A 21,314-nucleotide genomic window follows, 5' to 3' on the forward strand; every position below is an offset into this window, starting at 1 on the left:
AGTGCAGTGATAGTGAAGGATTGCAGAATAGGCACATAAACTGGGTCTGTTGGTTCCTAACTATAGTCTAGGTCTCTAAGACAGCGACCCGGACTAGGTCGTGTCTAACCTAATTCCCTATAGTTATGGCTCTGATACCAATCTGTCACACCCCAACCGATGGCGGAATCATCGGGGTGCGGCACTGAGCGAAACAGATTGTCCAGAAGTTTCCACAACAACTATTATTACAAATTCAGTTAAATGATACGTCCCATACTGTATCCCAAATAAATAAACAAGTTATCATAGAAAGCAACTAGGCAAATAATTCCGTTCCGACAACTCAGATTCAATTATTACAAACCAAATGAATAAAGTACTGCTTGAAGCTCATCAAGACTTATCCGGACAAGATCTACAGACAGCTAATGCCATAGACCCTTAATCGGACAACTCCAACGGCTCCATGGCAATTGTTTATTAGCTTCTAGAGACCCCTAGGTAGACCACTTCCTACAACTATTCATTGGCCTCTAGAGCTTTATTCTAGCCTCGCTCCCCTAACAAGAATGCATCTTAAACACCTGTCACATACGTTAAAATAAAGTCAATACATATAATGTAAAGGTGAGCACACAAGTTTAATATTAGCATATAGAGTTCGAATAGTTTACGCATAACCAGGCACGTACACAGAGGAAAACGAAGCATGTTAATTATCGACATGGGACCATCGGTACCAACGACTGCGGGTTGACCGTCCGAGACGGTTCGCAATACATGATTACCACCGTAATCCATGCAAGTAATTGTCCTTAACAACCCCCGTGTGAACGGGTGCTGAGTCCAAACTATAGTACTATGTTGCTAAGGCAGGTAGATAGCACTCCACGTGTAAACATAATAAACAACATTCATTTAGTCAAGTAGCACATGCAATTGGTCAGCGTTCAAATAGTTTGTGTTTGATTGTGATTTGATAGGTAACGTATGTAACACCCAAAAGTGCTAAAAGCAAAAAGGGATCGAGTATACTCACAGTGATTGGTTATGGGCTATTTGAACAGCCTAGCCGTTCGGCCAACATTTCTGACCTGGTCGGCCTTCCGTCTAACACTTGGTTGTTTGATTGTTTGTCATTCTTTTAAGGTAACTTGACAACGAGTTGAACTATGATATCCTCCGTCCCTACTTGCTTCTTTGGCTCGGACAGGAATCACCCAAGTCCGGCCGGTGAACGGTTTGGAACGTTGGTTTAGAGTTTAACCCATTGTCGGTGAACCTTGTACCTAGAATCCGAATCTTAACCCTCTTAACTGTTAGAATGATTAGTTAGCCGGTTCAAGCTTCGTTTCTACCAGTTTTATGGTTTCGGATGTAAAAAGGTTGAAGAAAGTTGGAAATCATTCATAAAAATGTTAAGATTTATAAGAATCTTAGTTTGTTTATGTGGAAATCAGTCAGATCTAAGCTATTCATGGTTGAATAAGGTCAAAGTTTGGTGTTCTTCAAGAACACCATGATGACATCACCCAAGAACACCTAGATCTTGGTGATTTCACGGTTAGAATCCAAGATTTGAAAGATAGAAAGATGTAGAATCATGTAATGATCAAAATCGTACAAGGATTAGAGCGAGAACTTACCGGGATTGAGAGAAATCCGAGAAAAGGTGAAGAATAGGAGCTGGCCGGTCAGAACTTTCCAAAAGTGGAAATGAAGACAAGGACAACCCTATTTATAGGCTTCCAAAAGGGGAAAGTGGCAGCCGATCGGCCAGGAGCTCCGATCGAATGGGCTGCTCGATCGGCTGGCAAGATGCTAGCCGATCGGCTGGCCTGTTCGATCAGGATGCCTCCTGTTCGATCCGCGACACACTTTTGAGTATTTTGCGACGATTTTCGGCGTTTCGATTTCGATGGACGATGATACGAATACGATAGAGTTCCTAGTCAGATTACTTTTAATCCCAACCACTATATCTACATACAAGCATCTACATTTCACGTTTCGATGTCGGTTTTGATTGAGTTCGATTGCTTTTCGAGTTTTGGTTTGATTTTCGATTGATTCGCTTGAATACCACACCAAACATAAGGTAAACACTCACAAGTAACACATAAGGCACACACACACGTATAACAATACCAAAATTCGCATAATTCGAGTCTCGAGTTCGGTGATTGTTAGATTGGCTTGATTACTGATTAGTTAACTTTATCGCATTGTTACTTCCTATCATTCACAGTCGTAGATCGGTCGCATTGACTAAACATTTGATAATTTCATTTATACAACACTTACTCCACATAATACAAAAATAAAAAGAACATTAATAGTCAAAGAAGTCAAAGTTGACTTGGACTTTGACATTCGAAAACACGGGGTGTTACATTGTGTCACTCCAGTTGAGTGGATTTTGGCTCCCTTTTCTCTTTTAGGAGCAGATTCACATGTAGTCATTAGTAATTCACAAAGTGTTAGCCTAATATCACCAATAACACAAGTCAAACACTAAGAAATGTTCACATGTGGAGTGACGCCAATATCCAATAGTTAGAGTGATAAAATCCAATAACTTTATATTATAATATAATTAATAGTTACCTTTGTCACCAAGTATCAATTAAATCACAAATTCTAGTTTACACCGCTAATAATATTTTAATCATATTGCTCGCACTCGTTTGACCATATCAACTTTATATATTTTTCCATAAACAAATATATAAATAAGTGGGTTAAAAAATAGTTATCCATTTCGTAACACAATGCGTTAAATTAAAAAAAAAAAAGAAAAACATGAATTTAACAATCACCAAACCACTTGAAATTAATCCAATGAGAGTGTTTATAGTTTATAGTCTTGTCATTAGTCCTAATGATTTTTCTGTAACCGAAATACATATATTCTTTAAACATATATATGTATAGCAGATGAGACGACCTCCTATAGGCAATCCGGTAGGGTTAGAAACCGTCACTAGCCGGTCACTCATCCCGCTAGGTATATAATCTCCCACCCACACTTCCGATCAATGTTTCTTCACTCTTTTGCATAGGGGTAAGATTGTCAACTATTTTTTATTATCCTCAATTTTAATCATCTGATCATCAATTGAACTGTTAAATCACGAAATCTCTTTTCGTTTTGATTACTCTGCTGATTTTTTGTTTGAATTTTAGGATACCAGTGGGTTTTCTTAGGGTTTTTAATATTCTCGCATTTTTATGCAGACAGATTACGAGAATTTCGGTTCGATTTCTTCGGTTTTTAATGAAATGTGATGAAATTGCTTGTTGAAATTATGATATCTGATTGTTATTACGGGTTATTAGGCGGTTAATTTGGATATTTTTCTGCTTAATGTCAGTGTTTTCTTTGTCAGCACGCTATGAGTGAATAAATTAGGGTTTTTCATTTTGTTTTTTCAAATTAGGGTTTCTGAATTCCAAATTTTGTTTTTTCATTTTATCTTTGTTTGAGTTTTTTATTCATAGTGTTGGTGAAGTTAGTGATATTGAAAAGTTTTTTGGTGTCTTTTGTTAGAAATTTAATATTATAATTATATTTATATTTATATTAATCTGATTGTTGGTATTAAAATTTGTTGATATAGAAAAGAAGAATGGTGCATTCTTCACCAAGTTCTGGAATCTTCTTTGAAGGGGATGAGCAGCCTCAAGCTGTAAGAAATTCACATTTAAGCGCGTATGTGAATCCGAATTTAGTTTCTCAGAATATGTACCCGAACATGGTTCCGGTGTCTGGGGAGCTGAGTAATCCGGTTATGGATAATATGGGTGGATCCGGGCCTGGTTCGTTGGTTACAGATGCTAACTCGGGGCTTTCGGGGGGTACTCCATCTTTCAAACAAAGTGCGAGTATCAACACGGAATCTTATGTACGGTTTCCTGCGTCACCGTTATCGTTTAATTCTAATAATATTAGTATTTCCGGGTCGACTGTTATAGACGGGCCGTCTAGTCAACAGGGTCTTCAACAAGGAGGTTCTACTGCCACATCGTTGCCTAATCCAAGAGTTGGGCCGAGTTCAATGTTTCACGGGTCGCATGATAACGCATATCATTTGCAAAAGAAGCCTCGGATTGATATCAAGCAGGAAGATATCTTGCAGCAGCAAACTTTGAGACAGATGTTGCAAAGACAGGAGTCAATGCAGTTGCAAAGCCCGAATCACCAGTTGCAAGCTTTGTATCAGCAACAACAGTTGCTGCAGTCGTTGCCACCTGTGCAGCGGGCTCACTTGCTTCAGCAGCAGATGCTGCATTCTAGGCAAAATGTTCAACAACCTGCTGCTGCAGTCAACCGACCCTATGATAGTGGCGTGTGTTCACGAAGACTGATGCAATACTTGTATCATCAGCGTCAACGTCCAGCTGTGAGTTGATTATCAAGAATATAATATTGCGCTTTTCATTCCCGTTTTTTGTTAATCTTTGTTCTTAAGTGCAATGTAACTTTTGCTTATAGGATATAACTTACTGGCGGAAGTTTGTGGCGGAGTATTATTCTCCACGTGCGAAACAAAGGTGGTGCTTGTCTGTACATAATAATGTTGGGCATCACCCGTTAGGTGCATTTCCTCCTGCAACGACAGTAAGTGCTTTTTAAATACACGAAAACATTCAAACGATTAAATACCATGTAGTTTATTTATATGATATAATTATACGATTTTTCCTTTGTTGCTTCTGTAGGATCTATGGCAGTGTAGCATCTGTGGGTCAAAATCCGGAAGAGGATTTGGTATGTAATTCATATCATATAGAGTTAATTGCCCGGATGGTCCCTGTGGTTTCACGTTTTTTCACGTTTAGTCCCCATCTTTTGAAAATAGCAGGTATGCTCCCTATGGTTTGTCATTTTGTTACTCTGATAGTCCCCTGACATATACTCTGGGGACTATCCGAGTAACAAAATGACAAACCATAGGGAGCATACCTGCTATTTTCAAACTAACTGACATCTACTCAGGGGGCTATCCGAGTAACAAAATGACAAACCATAGGAAGCATACTTGCTATTTTCAAAAGGTGGGGACTAAACGTGAAAAAACGTGAAACCACAGGGACCATCAGGCAATTAACTCATTAATCATATATTATCCAAAGTTTTTGAATTATAGATGTGGTTATGATATCTTATATTCCTTTTTGTCGTGTATTTTGGCAGAGGCGGCATTTGAAGTATTGCCTAGGCTTAATGAAATCAAATTTGGTAGTGGTGTGATCGACGAGCTATGGTTTCTGGACTTGCCTCGGGAATGTAGATTTGCGTCTGGAATCATGATGTTGGAATATGGAAAAGCAATTCAAGAAAGTGTTTACGAGCAACTACATGTGGTTCATGAAGGCCGGCTTAAAGTTATTTTCACCCCTGATTTAAAGGTTGATCATTCATCTTAATCCGATTACTCTGTTTCCTGTATTCTAATACAACATAACTGATTCGGAACCGACACTGTTAAACAACTTTTAGATACTAAGTTGGGAATTCTGTTCACGCCGCCATGAGGAGCTTCTTCCTCGCAGACTAGTTGCTCCGCAGGTAGCATTTTCTTTCTTGAATATAAATATATTATTTAGATTGAATTTCAAGGATTGTCCTTAATCTTTATACCCATTTTCAGGCACTGTCCTTTATATTCAAAATTGACGAGTTTTGTCCTTTATGTTTTCATATCATACACGTTTTGTCCTTTAGGCTAACCCAGTTAGTTTTTTCAGTTAAATTTGGTCATATGCTTTGCATATGAGGGCATTTTTGTTAATTCAAAGGTAAGTTCAACAGCAGATTTACATTCAAAGCTTCTGCAACCTTTGAATTGACAAAAATGCCCTTTTGCACATGACCAAATTTAACTGAAAAATCTAACTGGGTTAGGCTTAAAGGACAAAACGTGTATGATATGAAAACATAAAGGACAAAACTCGTCAATTTTGAACATAAAGGACAGCGCCTGAAAATGAGTATAAAGATAAAGGACAATCCTTGAAATTCACTCTATTATCTATGACGGTCTCTTTTTGCATATTTATTAAGCAAATTTTTGTATATTTCAGGTGAATCAGTTGTTAGAAGTTGCTCAGAAATGGCAGTCTACTATCGCTGAAAGTGGGTCAGGTGGGGTTTCCCAGCAAGATTTGCAGACAAGCAGCAATATGTAAGTGTTGATTCAACGCTGTCGTTGACATTCTAATATAAGTTTGATGGTTGATTGTTTATTCGTATTCAGGCTTGTCACAGCTGGGCGGCAGCTTGCCAGGAGCTTGGACTTACAGTCGTTAAACGATTTAGGATTTACTAAAAGATATGTGAGGTCCTTGCAGGTAAAAAAAATATAGAGTTAAATGCCATTTTAGTCCCTGTGGTTTGGGCCATTTTGCCAGTTTAGTCCAAAGGTTTCATTTTTAACCTGTGGGTCCAAAAAGGTTTCACAGTTGCCATTTTAGTCTACTTGGTTAACTTCATCCATTTTTTCTGTTAACGGTAAGGCCAATTTGGTCATTTTATATGGCTGAATTGCCCTTTTAGTTAACAGAATTACATACAAAATGACCGAATTGGCCTTCTCGTTTAACAGAAAAAATGGATGAAGTTAACCAAGTGGACTAAAATGGCAACTGTGAAACCTTTTTGGACCCACAGGTTAAAAATGAAACCTTTGGACTAAACTGGCAAAATGGCCCAAACCACAGGGACTAAAATGGCATTTAACTCAAAAATATAAGTCTAGTTACTTATATTTCAACTCTTGTTTGTACCAAAGTTGGGCGTATTCGGTATTTCATATTGTTTTCTTTCATTGTCAGATTGCTGAAGTTGTCAATAGCATGAAAGACTTGATGGATTTCACCCAACAAACCAATATCGGCCCCATTGGTAATAATTCAATTAACTTGTTCATCGACATCATATTTTGTATTGAAATATCATTAACAAATACGAAAAATTGAAAACCAACTATATTATTCTATGTTACAGAGGCCCTGAGAAGGTTCCCTAGACAGACAAGTGTAACTAAATTGCAGATGTCGGATAGTCGTGGCGTCATCATCCCAAATGACAGAAATGCCCTCGGTGGTCTTGTTGGATTACAGCCGGGGGTTATCAGCGCAATGAACAATAATTTTCAACTGGGTAGCCGAGGAGCGCTTGCACATTCAAATTACCAGAATACCCTGTTGAGACAAAACTCGATGAATTCAAACTCCTCTTTTAATAACTCCATTCAGAACAGATCTCCGATTCAAGGTCAGCCGTTGCAGATTAACAGCAGCAGTATTCCAGTTGGGTATCAGCGGTTTTCGAGTGGCGTATTCCAAGCCCAGCAGAACAACCAGCAATCGTCTTCTCAAGGTGGTGGTCAGGTGGCACAACATCACATGATTCAGCAAGTGCTCAAGGGTATGACCGATGGAGGGGCGAAACCGAAACCGTCTATCTCAGGACAGAGTGGTGGTGGTGGTGGTCCAACCAGAAGCAACAGTTTTAAAGCCGGATCAGGTTCACATAGCGACTCTTGTGCGGCAGGTGGTGGTGACAAATCAGCTGATCTGCCTCATGTATCAGACATTTTCCAGGATATAGCCAGTGAGTTTTTTAACAATGAAACTGAAGACGGTTTGGGGTATGGGTGGAAAGCATGACCCGACCCGACCCGTGAACGATGAACATGGGAACTTGGTTTTGAGAATGTTTGGTTGTATAGTTTTTTTTTCGTTTTTAACTGTTGAGCTATGGATGGAGTTGGTGGTTATGTGGGCTTGTGTTTTCATGGTGAATGGCTGAATGCAAATGCAATCTATGAGTTTGAGTTTCCTTGCATACATGACCCGAAAAAAACGATCTCGATTATTTGTAAATCCACATACTGTTAACAACTAACACAGCATGATCTTATATAAAAAAGGGAATTTTGTTATTTTGCTACTTCGTTTATAAAAAAAAAAGTTTAAACTATACCAACGGCGTCATCATCATCTGAATCATCATCGTTCCCAACCACCACTCCGCCGCCAAGTAACGTGTTGAGAATCATCTGTTCCCAACCTCTTATACTTGCGGTGAATGAACGAAAACGTGATGGACTGCTACTTGCTTCACCTTCAGATTTTACGGGGGAACAACAATAATCTGCATCCGGGTAGTATTTTAGGGTACACTTTCCTCTCGGATCTATAATATCCACATCAAATGCAGGTGAAAGAGGCCGTCCTACGACTTGCACATGACACACGCTGCATCAAATCACACGAGTTTATCATTTTTTAATAAAATCGTATCGATTTCAACGAGGTGATAAAGAACTTAGTAACCTACCATATGTAGTATTTTTCATCCATTTCTTGTTTCTGAACCCTACCCAGCAACTCTATCTGCATGTACCCTCCGATACATAAAGCAGGTTCCGGTAGTTTAAACGTTTGCAGACAGCTTTCCTGTTCATGATTAAAAGAGCCTCAAATTAAACACACACACACACACACAACTTGAATGCATAAAGCAAGAAGACAAAGATGGCCAACTAGGGCTGTAAACGAACCGAACGATCACGAACAAGGTCATGTTCGTGTTCGTTCGTTAAGGAAATTAACATGTTCACGAACTGTTCACGAACGCAAACCGAACATAAGTTTACGTTCGTGTTCGTTCGTTAAGAAAATTCAGTTGTTCACGAACAGTTCGTGAACACTAATCTCGAACACAAACGAATGCAAGGAAATAAAACGAACGAAAACGAACATTTAACTTGAAAATAAAAAATAAAAACATTGTTATCCATAAACATTATATAAGTAGTTAAACACAACCATCAAATGATAAACCAAAACACAAGAAGTCTACTAAACCACCAAATAACGAATCAAGTTTAATTAACTTGCACATAATTATCCCAAAAAATGGCTTAGAATGTCCAAATTTTAGCTAACTTAGAAAAATAGGGTTTCAAGTTTTCAATATGTTTAGATAAAAGGTTTATTATTTATTATTTTTTAATACAATCAAGCGAACATGAACGAGATATGTGTTCGTGTTCGTTCGCTAAGCTAGCCGAACGAAATTTTTTGTTAGTGTTCGTTCGTTAAGCTAATCGAACGGACATAAACGAGCTTCCCGCCGAACGGTTCACGAACTGTTCGCTGAACGTTTGGTTCGTTTACAACCCTATGGCCAACTGATAAGAATTCAACTCACATGTGCCATTGGAAATGATGGAGATGTATAAGTCCAGACAACATTCTCATTGATAAACCTCAGAGCAGGTGAAGGCTTGTTTTTAGTATCGTTTCCAAATTCATAAGCAGGCTTCAGATGACCCAACCGAAAGCGCACAGCTTTAGCAGAGTAAATCGGAAAACCAAATTGAAAATACGCTGGCAGACCAACAAAACTATTGTCAGTACAGTGGCCCTAGCACTATCTATAATTTGACTATTGACAAATTCCAGTTTTAACCTTGAAACGGATGTATGTGGATCTCAGTAATCACGCACAGATTCGCAGTCAGCTTATAAACTAATGTTTCCGGAACCGAAGGATCAACCGCACCTTCACTTGACCAGTAAGAAGCCCTTTGGTCAACCCTGTCACCTGGTTCTAACGTGTTATGGATGCTTTCTTGAGGGTAGTTATCCGTGCTAGACGCAACAATCGCTTCTAATAAGCAATCTTTTCTCACAAAAGACGTAAAACCCCTTGCTAATAACGCATACACTCTGTTTTCTCGTTCCAAACATGGCCAGTCCATAGGCGTTTCATACCTAATCTGCAGCGGCTCTATCCTGTCGTGCAGTTCTACAACATGAGCGATACTTGATACCTCAGGAAACATTCTTATGCAAAGCTGCTTAGAAAGCCCATTCATGATGACTGCAATTGTTTACATGTTACAATCAACTACATATAACCATGTGAAATCTTATACTGATGCAACAGGGGTGCAAACGAGCCGAGCCGAGCCGAGCCCGAGCTCGACCAGGCTCGAGCTCGAGCTCGTTTAACATATGAAAGCTCGAGCTCGAGCTCGGCTCGATTCGAGCTTTATTTCTGAAGCTCGAGTTCGGCTCGAATGTAATTCTTCAAGCTCGAGCTCGGCTCGAGCTCGACTCGTTTAGTATTTTTTAATTAATTTATATTAATAATAATAATTATTATATATATAATTTAGTAATTTTTTATATTTATATAAATGGTAATTATTATTATATAAATATATGTTTAATATATTAATAGAAAATATATATAAATAGAAAGCTCGATTAGGCTCGCGAAGCGAAGCTCGGGCTCGGGCTCGTTTACTAAACGAGCTTGTTTTTAGGCTCGGGCTCGAGCTCGAGCTCGTTTAAGCTCGGCTCGTTCGAGCTTTTTTTCGAGCCGAGCTAGAGTAGCTCGCGAGTAGCTCGGCTCGTTTGCACCCCTAGATGCAAGGATTGATTTGTGAACTCACCAAAGTGACGCCAAGCGGTTGAAACCGCACTAACGCGAACAAGATCGGTCGGATTGTCCAAACACATGAGTATCTGCATAGACATATCAACTCCAAGCCATTGTATAAAATCACAGCAATCCTCCATCAATTCAAACCCTAGCGGTTAATCTGCAGAGAAAAATAGTTAAATAAATATACCTAAACCTAATCAATGAACTAGTGGTGTGTATTAATGCGTGTTAAGGCAATTCTGAAACACAAATAGGGAATATACAGCTTAAAAAAAACATAAACGTAGATACAATTGTTATAATTAGAATAAGAAACCTAGATGAAAGAATGGTAGTGTAAATTAGGGGGAATAGATATAGATATAGATACAGATACAGATACAATTGGGGAGGAGAGTGCGAACCAGATCGATGCGGTTGTGCGAAGACCAATGGAGCCACAGGTTTTGTTGATTGTGATGATGATGAAGGTGAAGGTGAAGGTGATGGTGATGGGAGGAGTGAAGCCAAAAAGATCAATTAATAATTTGTTGTTGTTTCTGAATCTCATCCAAACTATTTTTTCTCGCCTTTCTTTTTCTTCATTATCTCTATCAATTCAATTATATATATTTTTTAATCTGACATTGTTGTGGTTTGAATTATGTGTTCAATAATTTTAATTTTAAGTGATCAGGTTCCTTCTTAATTATAGATAAATAGTAAAAATCTGAAACATTCTACTCAATTTGGACCCGGTTTGAAGGTCTCGGTGAGATTGTTTCATAAACTTGGTTTTGTAAACTAATGTGTTTATAGAGTTAATTCACGTAGTGTCTTATTGTACAAAACGTACGAAAGACGTGAAAAAGAAAATGCGGTGATATTTTCGTAATTATTTGCTCATAGTGTAATTATCAAAATTACTCTACAAGAAATTTTGATCTTGTAGAGTAATTTTGTAAAATGATTTTGTAGGGAAATTATCAAAATTACTCTACAAGTGTATTAAAATTACTCTACAAGTTTATCAAACAACATACAATTCAAAACTACTCTATAAGATTATTTGTAGAGTAATTAGTAATTACGAACAAAATTACTCTACAAGATCAAAATTTACTTACAAGAACATTTTACAAAATTTCCATATAAGATCAAAATTACCCTACATGATCATTTGTAGGGTAATTTTGATAATTACTTTATTCTACTCATACGTTTTGTATGATAAGGGTATTCGTATTTGATCTTTTGTCTATGTTTATAACCGTACATTAAAGATACCATAATACTAAAATGTGTTAATATAAATTAAAATAGTACCATAGATTTGACAGCGAAACAAGAGATTACTCGTTTTCGTAAGTTGGTGTTAATGTCTGCCCATCGTTTTCTATTCCATAATATTCCCTCTTTATTTCGTTTTCACTCGATGTCCCTTTTTCCCGTTTCAATTGTCAACAAAATTAGATGAGCACCTTCATTCAAAAAGAATTTTATAATATGTCACCTTATCCTTCTATTTTAAAAATATTTTGTATAAAGCTTGGTTGTACCTCTTTTTGTATTAATAAACCATTTTTTTTTTATTGCCAGACCTGCTCAAAGCTAAATATTAAACACAATTTTTACATAACTATGCAAATATAGTGGAAGAATTAAGTGTCGCAACAATTTTTACAGGTTACAAAATTTTAAATAAAAAAAGAACTATTTTTTTTTCTTTTCTTAATGTGCACAACTAAAAACTATCTCATACTTTAGTATGTTTTTTTGCTCTTTTAGTCATTCAACTTTCTTTCTTTTTTTTTTTTTTTTTTTTTTTTTGGAACGGCAAATTTGGATCACTGAAGGACCACTGGAGTATCATCGTGCCACCAGAGGAACCACCCGATCATATCCATCTCCACTAGGCATAATGCCACACCAATTCAGAAGGAAACCCAATAAACATGGGAAAACCCCCTTGTGGGAATCGAACCCAAGACCTATTGGTCCCAAAGCCTTATCCCACCACCAAGATGCCACTAGGCTAGGCTTCCTATTTTTCTTGTCCAAATCTCCGTGATCTATATGCGTTGTTTTATTACGAGATGGGTATTACACCATCGAGCATTCGGTAGCAACAAATTCTTACTGAACTGGACTAACCGTCGGTAACAACTGAGCTCATACCAAACATTACGCCTAGTGTCCACGGTCACAGTCATGATGTGTGTGCGTAAGGAAGCAACAACCATCAAATCTTATTGCTAAGCAAGTAAATGCATCAACAACGAATCATGTTGTCTCATATTGTTTTTTTTTTGGGTAAAGGGTTACCCCGGTGATTCTATTAAAATGCAACCGCAATAAAGTACAAGTAGTGAGGATGTGTTCCACACTAGTTCATATACAGGACATGCCCCATATATGTAAAACAAAACAAATCCAAAGACCTATAAAACCCCAAAGACCTAGTCTCATATTGTTTGAATATATATCTTTTAATTTTTCTTGTTAAATGTTGTCTCATATTGTTTAAATATATATATTTTTTAAAATTTTCTTGTTAAGAAGTAACAACCCTTAATGATTAGAATGGGTCTAAAGTTATATCTTTTTGGTCCATATGTTTGGCGGGCCTCAGTTTTTTCCTAATGGGCCTTTCTTTGTAAAGACTCATGTTTTCACCTGGACTGGACCTTTCCAATGCACAACTAGAGGTAGAGGTGCAAAAAAAAAAAAAAAAAAAAAAAAAACTGGAACCGGAAAAAAGAACCGGGGTATTAAAAAAACCGGTTTTTTTTTTTTTTTTTTACCCAGAATCATACCTGATCCTTTCTTTGTAAAGACTCATGTTTTCACCTGGCGGGGTTAGTTTTCTTTTAGGTTTTTGGGGGGTAGGGGTTAGGTTTTTTGGGGGTTTTTTTTGACGAGGTATAGTTTTTTTTGTGTGTGTGTGTGGGGGGGGGGTATGACACTTGTCATTTTATAAATCCTTCTTACACTTCTTACAATTAGGAGCCTTCGTAGAATAACTTGACCATATGAATTTATATACATTAAAGTGTGAATCTATAATGTACTACTCTTTCTTTACTGTGAGCTTACTCAAAATAATAAACATCTCCATATTTTTAAGTTTTAACATGTGAGCTAACTCAAAATAACAAACATATCCATATTTTTAAGTTTAAACCTTAAAATAAAATCCATAACACCCATCCATACTGTTTATTTATCATTTGAGCATCTTTTGCAACAAAAATAAAAGTTTAGCCATCTTAGAAGTATGTTTTGTCTACAACATAAAATTAAAACTTGGCCATCAGAGATTCGAAGCAGTTTTTTTCAATACTCGAAATGCCTGGTTTATTAATACCTGGTTTTAACGGTTTTTGAAGAACTAGTTTCATACCTGACCCGAAACCGGGTATACTCGGTATGGTTTTTTATGCTAGGAACCGGAACCGGTTCTTTTAATACCCGGTATAAGTGATACCCGACCATACCCGGAACCGGGTATTGAAAAAATCCGTTTTTTAATGCTAGGAACCAAAACCGAAACCGGAACCGGTTCTTGCAATACCCGGTTTAAGTGATACCCGACCATGCCCGGATTTGGTTCTATAACTGGAACCGGGTATTGGAAAAACCCGGTTTGTGCACCTCTAACTAGAGGTGGACAAAAAAACTGGTTAATTAACCGAAACCGGTTATTAACCGGTTAGTAGTTAATTTTAACCATTAGTTAGTAACCGATTATAAATATTTAGTATAACAACCGGTTATTCCGAAAAAAAGGAAAGAAACCTAGCGGAAACTGTTTAATTAACCGAACCAGTCAAAAAAATAATCAATTAAAGTCAAAAGTTAAATTAACCGGTATAACCGATTACCCGAACCAATTATTGAAATTAACTGATTTGTACACCTCCTATTTGGACAACGCCCACAAGGTAATGTACAAGCTATTAATCTTCATGGTGAAAGAGTTATAGGGACGAAATCAAATAAAAAAAGTATACGCTGAAGTTAAGTACGATTAAATGCATGGGTTGGGTTGAATATGTCAAATGAACTACGAATAAATTTTATAGAGTGAATTGCAAGGATTGTCCTTTATCTTTATACCCATTTGCAGGCGCTGTCCTTTATGTTTAAATTGACGGGTTTTGTCCTTTATGTTTTCAAATCATACACGTTTTGTCCTTTAACTCTAACCCAGTTAATTTTTTCTGTTAAATATGGTCATATGCCTTACATATGAGGGCATTTTTGTCATTTCACCTTTAAAAGGACTAATTATGTAAGTAACTTTAAAAATAAAAAAAAAAAGATTAATTTAATAAAAAAATTATATTAAGATACTTTCTCATTCCCTCTCTGTAATCTATATAATTACTTAACCATCACCATAAACCATCTATCACCACCATCCACCTTACCGCCAACACTTACCACCACCTACTGCTATCACCTACAACCCAACCCACTCAAAGTCTCTCTCTCCCAACAGTAACCCAATAACAAAATTTAACAATGAAACCCACCCATCTCCCCTTCTCTATCCTAAACCCCCAAACGATGAACAATCAAATCCCACATCTTAAATTCAAATCAATACACAAATTCATCAGTCCTCGTAGTTTCTCTTAAATCTGACCAAAGTCAAATCAAGACACAAATTCATGAGATACCAATTCGCAGTTAACCACATCCGAATCACCATATCTATCTCAGATCTAGGGAACGAACTGAATACAGAGCGATCGGGTTAAGAGACGAACCAACATATCTCTCAGATAGTCAAATCGAGGGAGGTGGTCGTTTTAACCCTACCATAGATCTGGCGGTGGCCGCCGCTGCCTTTCTTCTCATCCTCAAATCTGGGGCAGTGGGTGGTGATTGCGAGTGGTGTGGTGGGGCAGTGGAGAATTGATGTAGAGAGAGGGGGTAGAGGGTGGCGGTTGTTTGTGGTGGTTGGTGGGAGGTGGTTGTGAGTGGTGCGGTGGGGAACAAATGTAAAAAGAGGGGTGTTGGTGGCGGTTGTTTGTTGTGGTAGGGATGGACACATGTAGAGAGGGATAACAGTAGAGAAGGATAAGGGTGAAAAGACAATTTTACCCTCATGTGCATTGCACATGATCAGATTTGACAGAAAAATCTAACTGGGTTAGGGCTAAAGGACAAAACATGTATGATTTGAAAACATAAAGGACAAAACTCGTCAATTTTAAACATAAAGGACAACGCCTGCAAATGGGTATAAAGATAAAGGACAATTCTTGCAATTCACTCTTTAGATTAAACTACTATTACATAATACGGTTATGACTTATTTCATAAAATGACTCGCTAACCGAAGTACCAAACTTACCGTTATCCAATTCATCTACTTTGCTACGTCTTATCTTCAAGAACTTTGACCGGGGCCTTATAAATAGACATATAATAAATCGGGAGACTAGACAAAATTGATTTAATAAGGATGAGACGCCCACCAAAAGAAAGGGACTTAGCTTTCCACAACTTCAAACGGGATTTATATTTATCGATCACCGGGTCCCAATTGCGGATTCGATTCATATTGGCTCCAACTTTAATACCAAGGTAGTCAAAGGGAAAGGGAACGGACCCATGTTTACACCCGCAAATATCTGCCAAAACTTTAACCTTCTCTTCCTCGGCATTGATACCAAAGATGTTTGACTTTTGCAAATTAATTTTTAACCCGGAGCAAAGGTGAAAAATCCTAAGAATCTGGATCATATTTTTGCAATTATCCAAGGACCACTTCCCCACAATGAGGGCGTCGTCCTCGTATAGGAGATGAGAGAGAGTAGGCACGTGATTACCAATCTTTAAACCTTCAAAAACCCCGTTATCCGAAGCCTTGTCAATAAGGCTCGTGAATGCTTCCATGACAAGAAGAAAAAGAAAAGGAGACAAAGGATCGCTTGTCTCAATCCTTTTTCACATTGAAAAATATAAGTGGGTGACCCGTTCACTAAAACCGAGGAACGCGCCGATTTGAGGATCCCATCTATCCAAAGGCACCACCTATCCAGAAATTCCATTTGTTGCATAATAGAATTCAAAAAACCCCAATCCACATTGTCATACGCTTTCTGAAAATCAATCTTGAACATAAAAGCTTTTCCCCCTTTTTTCTTCAACCACGCCATAACTTCATTGATGATTAAAGGGCCATCTAAAATAAATCGATCCGACAAAAAACCACTTTGGTTTTCCGAAATAAGAAAGTCCATAACCTTTTTAATACGATTCGCCAAAATCTTTGAGATGACCTTAGAGATAATACCAATCAAAGTGATTGGCCTATAATCCGTTAAACCAACCGGATTTTTAACCTTGGGAATAAGAGTAATAAAAGCCGCACTATACCCGTGGTTTATAGATCCCGTATGATAAAAATCTTCCATCAAATTCACAAAATCATCTTCAAAGAAGGCCCAAAATTTCTTAAGAAAAAATAATTTAAAACCATCCGGGCCCGGAGCACGATCACTACCACATTCAAAAACTGCTTCCTTAAAAGAGACATGTACAGCTGCCTAATAATCTTTGCGTGCTCTGCGAAAGAGACAGGTACAGCTGCCTAATAATCTTTGCGTGCTCTGCGATGTTTCAGCAGAATCCACCCTTCATATGTTCACAGGATGTGGATGCTCGTTTGGAGTTTGGATAGCGATCGGTGCGTGGTGTAAGTTGGATCCGATATATGCTTTTGATGTTTCGGATCTGCTTCAGTTGGTTCGGGTAGTCGGAATAAAAAGGCTTCGAAGATTATTCAAGGTATAGTTATGGTCACGATGTGGGTTTTGTGGAACGCCCGCAACGAAAAGATTTTCCAAGGCAAAGAGGCTCAAGTGGTAGAATTAGTCGCTAAAGTTAAGCCCTTATCTTTTCTTTGGCTTCGGTCTAGGTCCAAGTTTAATAGTTTGGCTTGGAAAGATTGGAAGTTGTTCCCTTTGTATATGGTGTAATCGTTTGCTTCGGTCCTTGTTTTGAGGACCGTTAGCGGTGTTTTAATGAAGTTCAGTTTTCAAAAAAAAAAAAAAATGTAATATCAATCATGCATTCATGAGACATATATACTATTCATTTTAATTTTCAACTAACTGCAAAAGTTCATTACAAACAAGGAAGAGTAAAACTAAAATATTTGTGTATATTGTTTGATCAGTTTACACTCACACCATTATAATAGTAAATTTAACGGAGTAAAAAAAATCCACTCTTAACTACATGTTAATTAGATGAGTTATTCTACATGTCCTAACTAAAATAACGACTTTGCATGAGTTATGGGCTTTAGTGGTTTATATTAATTTGATGAAGGTATGATGTTTTGATAACATTTAAACGTTTCATAACCAACTTTAAACACATGAAACAACTTATGCAATCAATCCTTACAAGCATGGTATAACATTTCTTGCATGTCAAGTTTATTGTCGCATATGAACACCGAGTCTAAGGACAAACCACCTTTTTGATGAGTACAATCGATTTGTGTCATCGAGAAGTTGATTTTAGTAGGTTTATACGAGTTCTCTATAACAAAATCCCCAACATGATACCGCAACCATTTCCCTTGCTCATTTAGAAAATGTTCAGATGTTGCATGCTCGCCGTTGGATACTGAAAATTGAAACCGAACGGGCTTGATGTTCCAACCATGGATTTGGTGAGTCGTAGTTGAGCATTGCTTGTTGGATGGTCTCCCGAGTTTGAGACGAAAGTAAAGGCTGTACCTACCCGCTGGAAGTTCAAAATCCACGTCTCCTTCTACTTCCAACCACCATATCTGATGGAGATACGCGATAGTGTGAAATCTACATGAAATACGTTAATAAAATGTGGTAAAAGAATATGTTTTTATTTTAACTTTCATAGGTTAACGATACAAACAAGAAAGTTACGTTAATGATGACCTAAATGCCAAAGAATCAAATTTATTTATTTTGAGATTATTTCAGTATCTTGGACGAAAGGTTAAGTGTTGAGTGTGGGATATAACTCAACATGCAAATAAATAAATAATTAATAATACACCAATTACATTACAATATTAAGAAAAGTTTAACGTCCCAAAATGTGATATCACTTAAACTATAGCCAACCTAACTATATATATTCTTGTTGACTGGGTATTTCTTCTAGAAATTCCTTATATTAGAAAATACTTGTGTATAAATTAATTAATTACTTAATAAAAAAATATCATTTTGACTTCTAAAAGATTCATTTAGATATCATATCAGCCCATAGGGAGCAATAAATTTGTGAGCTGTCGTATAATATCGGGTATTTTTAAATAACATATAATGAACAAATAAATTTTCAATTAAAATTTTATATCGGGTATTTTTAAATAACATATAATGAACAAATAAATTTTCAATTAAAATTTTATTATTGTTTTTAAGTCATTATTTAGATAAATCGACGAGCAACAAAAAAGATATTACATTATTTTAACATATGTTTTCTTCTTCTTCTTCTTCTTTTTTTTTCTTTTTTTTTTTTTTTTGTGATTGTAGAATTACAATTAAGATTTCCTATTCATATTTACTCATCAACAACAACAATAATAATATATACTAATAAAAATTCTATAGTTTGGTTCATGATCTGCAAGCTGTTGCTTCTTCTTTTAATGTCGAAGTTATTCTACAATTTAATACACACACAATAATAATGTCCCTATAAATTTATGTTTTGACTATTCATGAAGTGATATTCATGGATTTAACAACTAAAGTTAAACCAGAAAAATATAAACCACAAATAATCTCACAAGTTATCTTGCGGAAATCACGGGGCGTCCCGACCCCCTAATCATTGATTTAAAAAAGAGTTAATTACATAGTTAGTCCCTGTGATTTGCACAAAATAACATACTTAGGTACTAATAGTTTAAATTCACTTTCTAGGGTATTAACTTTTCATTTTATAACGTTTGAAGGTATTAACTTTTAGGGTATTAACATAGTTAGTCCCTGTGGTTTGCATAAATAATATACTTAGGTACTAATAAAATCTGATTTTAAACCTACAAATAACGTTAATACATCCAAACGTTACAAAATGAAAAGTTAATACCCTAGAATGTGATTTTAAACTATTAGTACCTAGGTATGTTATTTTGTGCAAACCACAGAGACTAACTATGTAATTAACTCTTTAAAAAATAAACTTGTAAAATTTTATTTTCGTCTTGAAAAAAGGAGTAAGAATAGAGGAGTAATCTAGTACATATAACAACTCACAAACTGGTGGATATCAATTGAAAATACTGAACAAAAATCGACTCTAGGACTAGCTTCAGCTATTCGTTTAAAATTTAAATCATCTCATGTATCAAGCTTTAGTTAATGCAATGTTAGGGTTAGGATACACTAGAATCTCACTCTTATTGAGAAAATTTAGGAAACTCTATGTAACAATTTTTTTCTTATGAAATTATAGGGCATGTATCATACATGTTTCCAAGCATGTTTAGTGTTACACACATGTTACACAAAGAACATGTTTATTTAAAAAAACCGTTTGGTGTTTTTTTGATTTTTTTTTCTTGGTATAAAACACTTGAAAAGATATACATCACATGCCCTAAAATTTTCAAAAAAAAAGTTTATTACATAGGATTTTTCTCAATAAATCTTGTTTATCTTTCACCTGCTATTTTAATTCATGATAGAGAATATCGATTGACCATCATAATATACACATGTAACAAATTAGTAATGATAATCGGGTCAAGCCAAACTTAAAAATATAGATTAATTCGTCCACCTTGAGTTCAAGCTCTAGCTTGAAAATACAACCAGATCGACCTAGCTCAAGTCGTGTTCTAAAATTAACTCGAACTCGATATTACAATGGTTTAATTCGACCCAAATTGATGATAATTATATCTTAACCTAGAAAATGTTATGCGCACTTTTCAAACTCATAATGTTATAAAAACTTATACACGCCTTTAATTTATATACAAACTATAATGAAATCCTTGTAAATATATATACTAGGTTTTATGAAAACCACAGTGACAGAAAATTTGTTCATAAGATATGATGAATTTAAATAATTTATTATTGGTTTTTAGATAATTAATAGAAGTAAGATAAAAACCTTGATTGGAGGGTGGGGATGTAGCTCCAATATCTACGATCATCAATGCCTGTTATCTTCATCCCCTTCCAAGAAACCAACATGCAAATCCCTCCTCCTTCTTTATCCATCCACACTTCCTGCATATGATCATCAAGCACCTCCACTGAGGGAGTCTCCATGTGTGAATTGAAAGTCAAGAAGCTAGAGAGAAAATGGTTCTACCTTTCTACCACTGGAGAAGCGAACAGGACAACACAATCCAGCATAGATCTCTTTCTTGATCAAACACTCGCAACTCCCTTTATATGACATCAGTTTCTCACTGAGGATCCGGTAGTTTTCGGGCAGCTTTGGTTCCCATATAAAGTCGGCTGATGAGGCCCGGTGAAAAGACCGACTAGTTCTTGCCAAGTTACATATATCCGGCGGGTCCAAGTAAGCGAGAACCATAGCCAGACAGTTCTCCGGGATGTCTCCTAGACCAAGCGGTCGTTCACTGCTCCTCGTTAGAGATCTGTCGGTGGTAGCGGAAGATAACCAAGACCCCATAGATAAATGGAGTACGCGAAGATTTTTTTCTAGAGCAGCTAAGTCACACACCCATAATAATACTCTTATGATGATTTTGGTAAGAAAGTGTAAAATGTATAACTTAAAAGGAAGGAGGGTAGTGTTGAGGCGAGAGACATTTATTGGCAAATGTGGATCACGCAAACTTATTATATTAACATCTATAGAAAATTTTTATTATTTT

The 21,314-nt window shown here is 36.6% G+C and overlaps 3 protein-coding genes across 5 annotated transcripts; 1 reads left to right on the top strand and 2 right to left on the bottom strand.

The window, feature by feature from the left end:
• The first annotated feature begins 2,910 nt into the window (after positions 1 to 2,910).
• LOC110905090 (probable transcriptional regulator SLK2) lies at positions 2,911 to 7,828 on the top strand. 2 transcript variants are annotated; one of them, XM_022150969.2, is made up of 10 exons: positions 2,911 to 3,046; positions 3,603 to 4,385; positions 4,478 to 4,603; positions 4,705 to 4,753; positions 5,180 to 5,394; positions 5,486 to 5,554; positions 6,070 to 6,170; positions 6,243 to 6,336; positions 6,820 to 6,889; positions 6,992 to 7,828. In XM_022150969.2, exons 2-10 carry the CDS (start codon positions 3,612 to 3,614, stop codon positions 7,654 to 7,656), a joined length of 2,163 nt encoding a protein of 720 aa, XP_022006661.1. In that variant the 5' UTR covers positions 2,911 to 3,046; positions 3,603 to 3,611; the 3' UTR covers positions 7,657 to 7,828. The 2 variants fall into 2 exon arrangements, with proteins under 2 accessions (XP_022006661.1, XP_022006662.1); XM_022150970.2 differs by lacking the exon at positions 2,911 to 3,046 and adding an exon at positions 3,148 to 3,238.
• Positions 6,897 to 11,010, bottom strand: LOC110905091 (F-box protein At4g00755). 2 transcript variants are annotated; one of them, XM_022150971.2, is made up of 6 exons: positions 10,855 to 11,010; positions 10,458 to 10,607; positions 9,467 to 9,880; positions 9,206 to 9,384; positions 8,330 to 8,448; positions 6,897 to 8,247 (listed from the first exon to the last, which is right to left on the bottom strand). In XM_022150971.2, the coding sequence occupies exons 2-6, from the start codon at positions 10,582 to 10,584 to the stop codon at positions 7,962 to 7,964; spliced, it is 1,125 nt and encodes a 374-aa protein (XP_022006663.1). In that variant the 5' UTR covers positions 10,585 to 10,607; positions 10,855 to 11,010; the 3' UTR covers positions 6,897 to 7,961. The 2 variants fall into 2 exon arrangements, with proteins under 2 accessions (XP_022006663.1, XP_035839464.1); XM_035983571.1 differs by having other exon boundaries at positions 10,767 to 10,865.
• A 6,759-nt stretch (positions 11,011 to 17,769) lies between these two features.
• LOC110905092 (F-box protein PP2-A13) lies at positions 17,770 to 21,186 on the bottom strand. The gene is made up of 3 exons (XM_022150972.2): positions 20,783 to 21,186; positions 20,579 to 20,697; positions 17,770 to 18,276 (listed from the first exon to the last, which is right to left on the bottom strand). Exons 1-3 carry the CDS (start codon positions 21,107 to 21,109, stop codon positions 17,847 to 17,849), a joined length of 876 nt encoding a protein of 291 aa, XP_022006664.1. The 5' UTR covers positions 21,110 to 21,186; the 3' UTR covers positions 17,770 to 17,846.
• Between the last annotated feature and the right edge of the window lie 128 nt (positions 21,187 to 21,314).

The sequence above is a fragment of the Helianthus annuus genome, chromosome 14 (genome assembly GCF_002127325.2).
Source record: "Helianthus annuus cultivar XRQ/B chromosome 14, HanXRQr2.0-SUNRISE, whole genome shotgun sequence".
In the NCBI taxonomy this organism is placed as follows: Eukaryota; Viridiplantae; Streptophyta; class Magnoliopsida; order Asterales; family Asteraceae; genus Helianthus; species Helianthus annuus.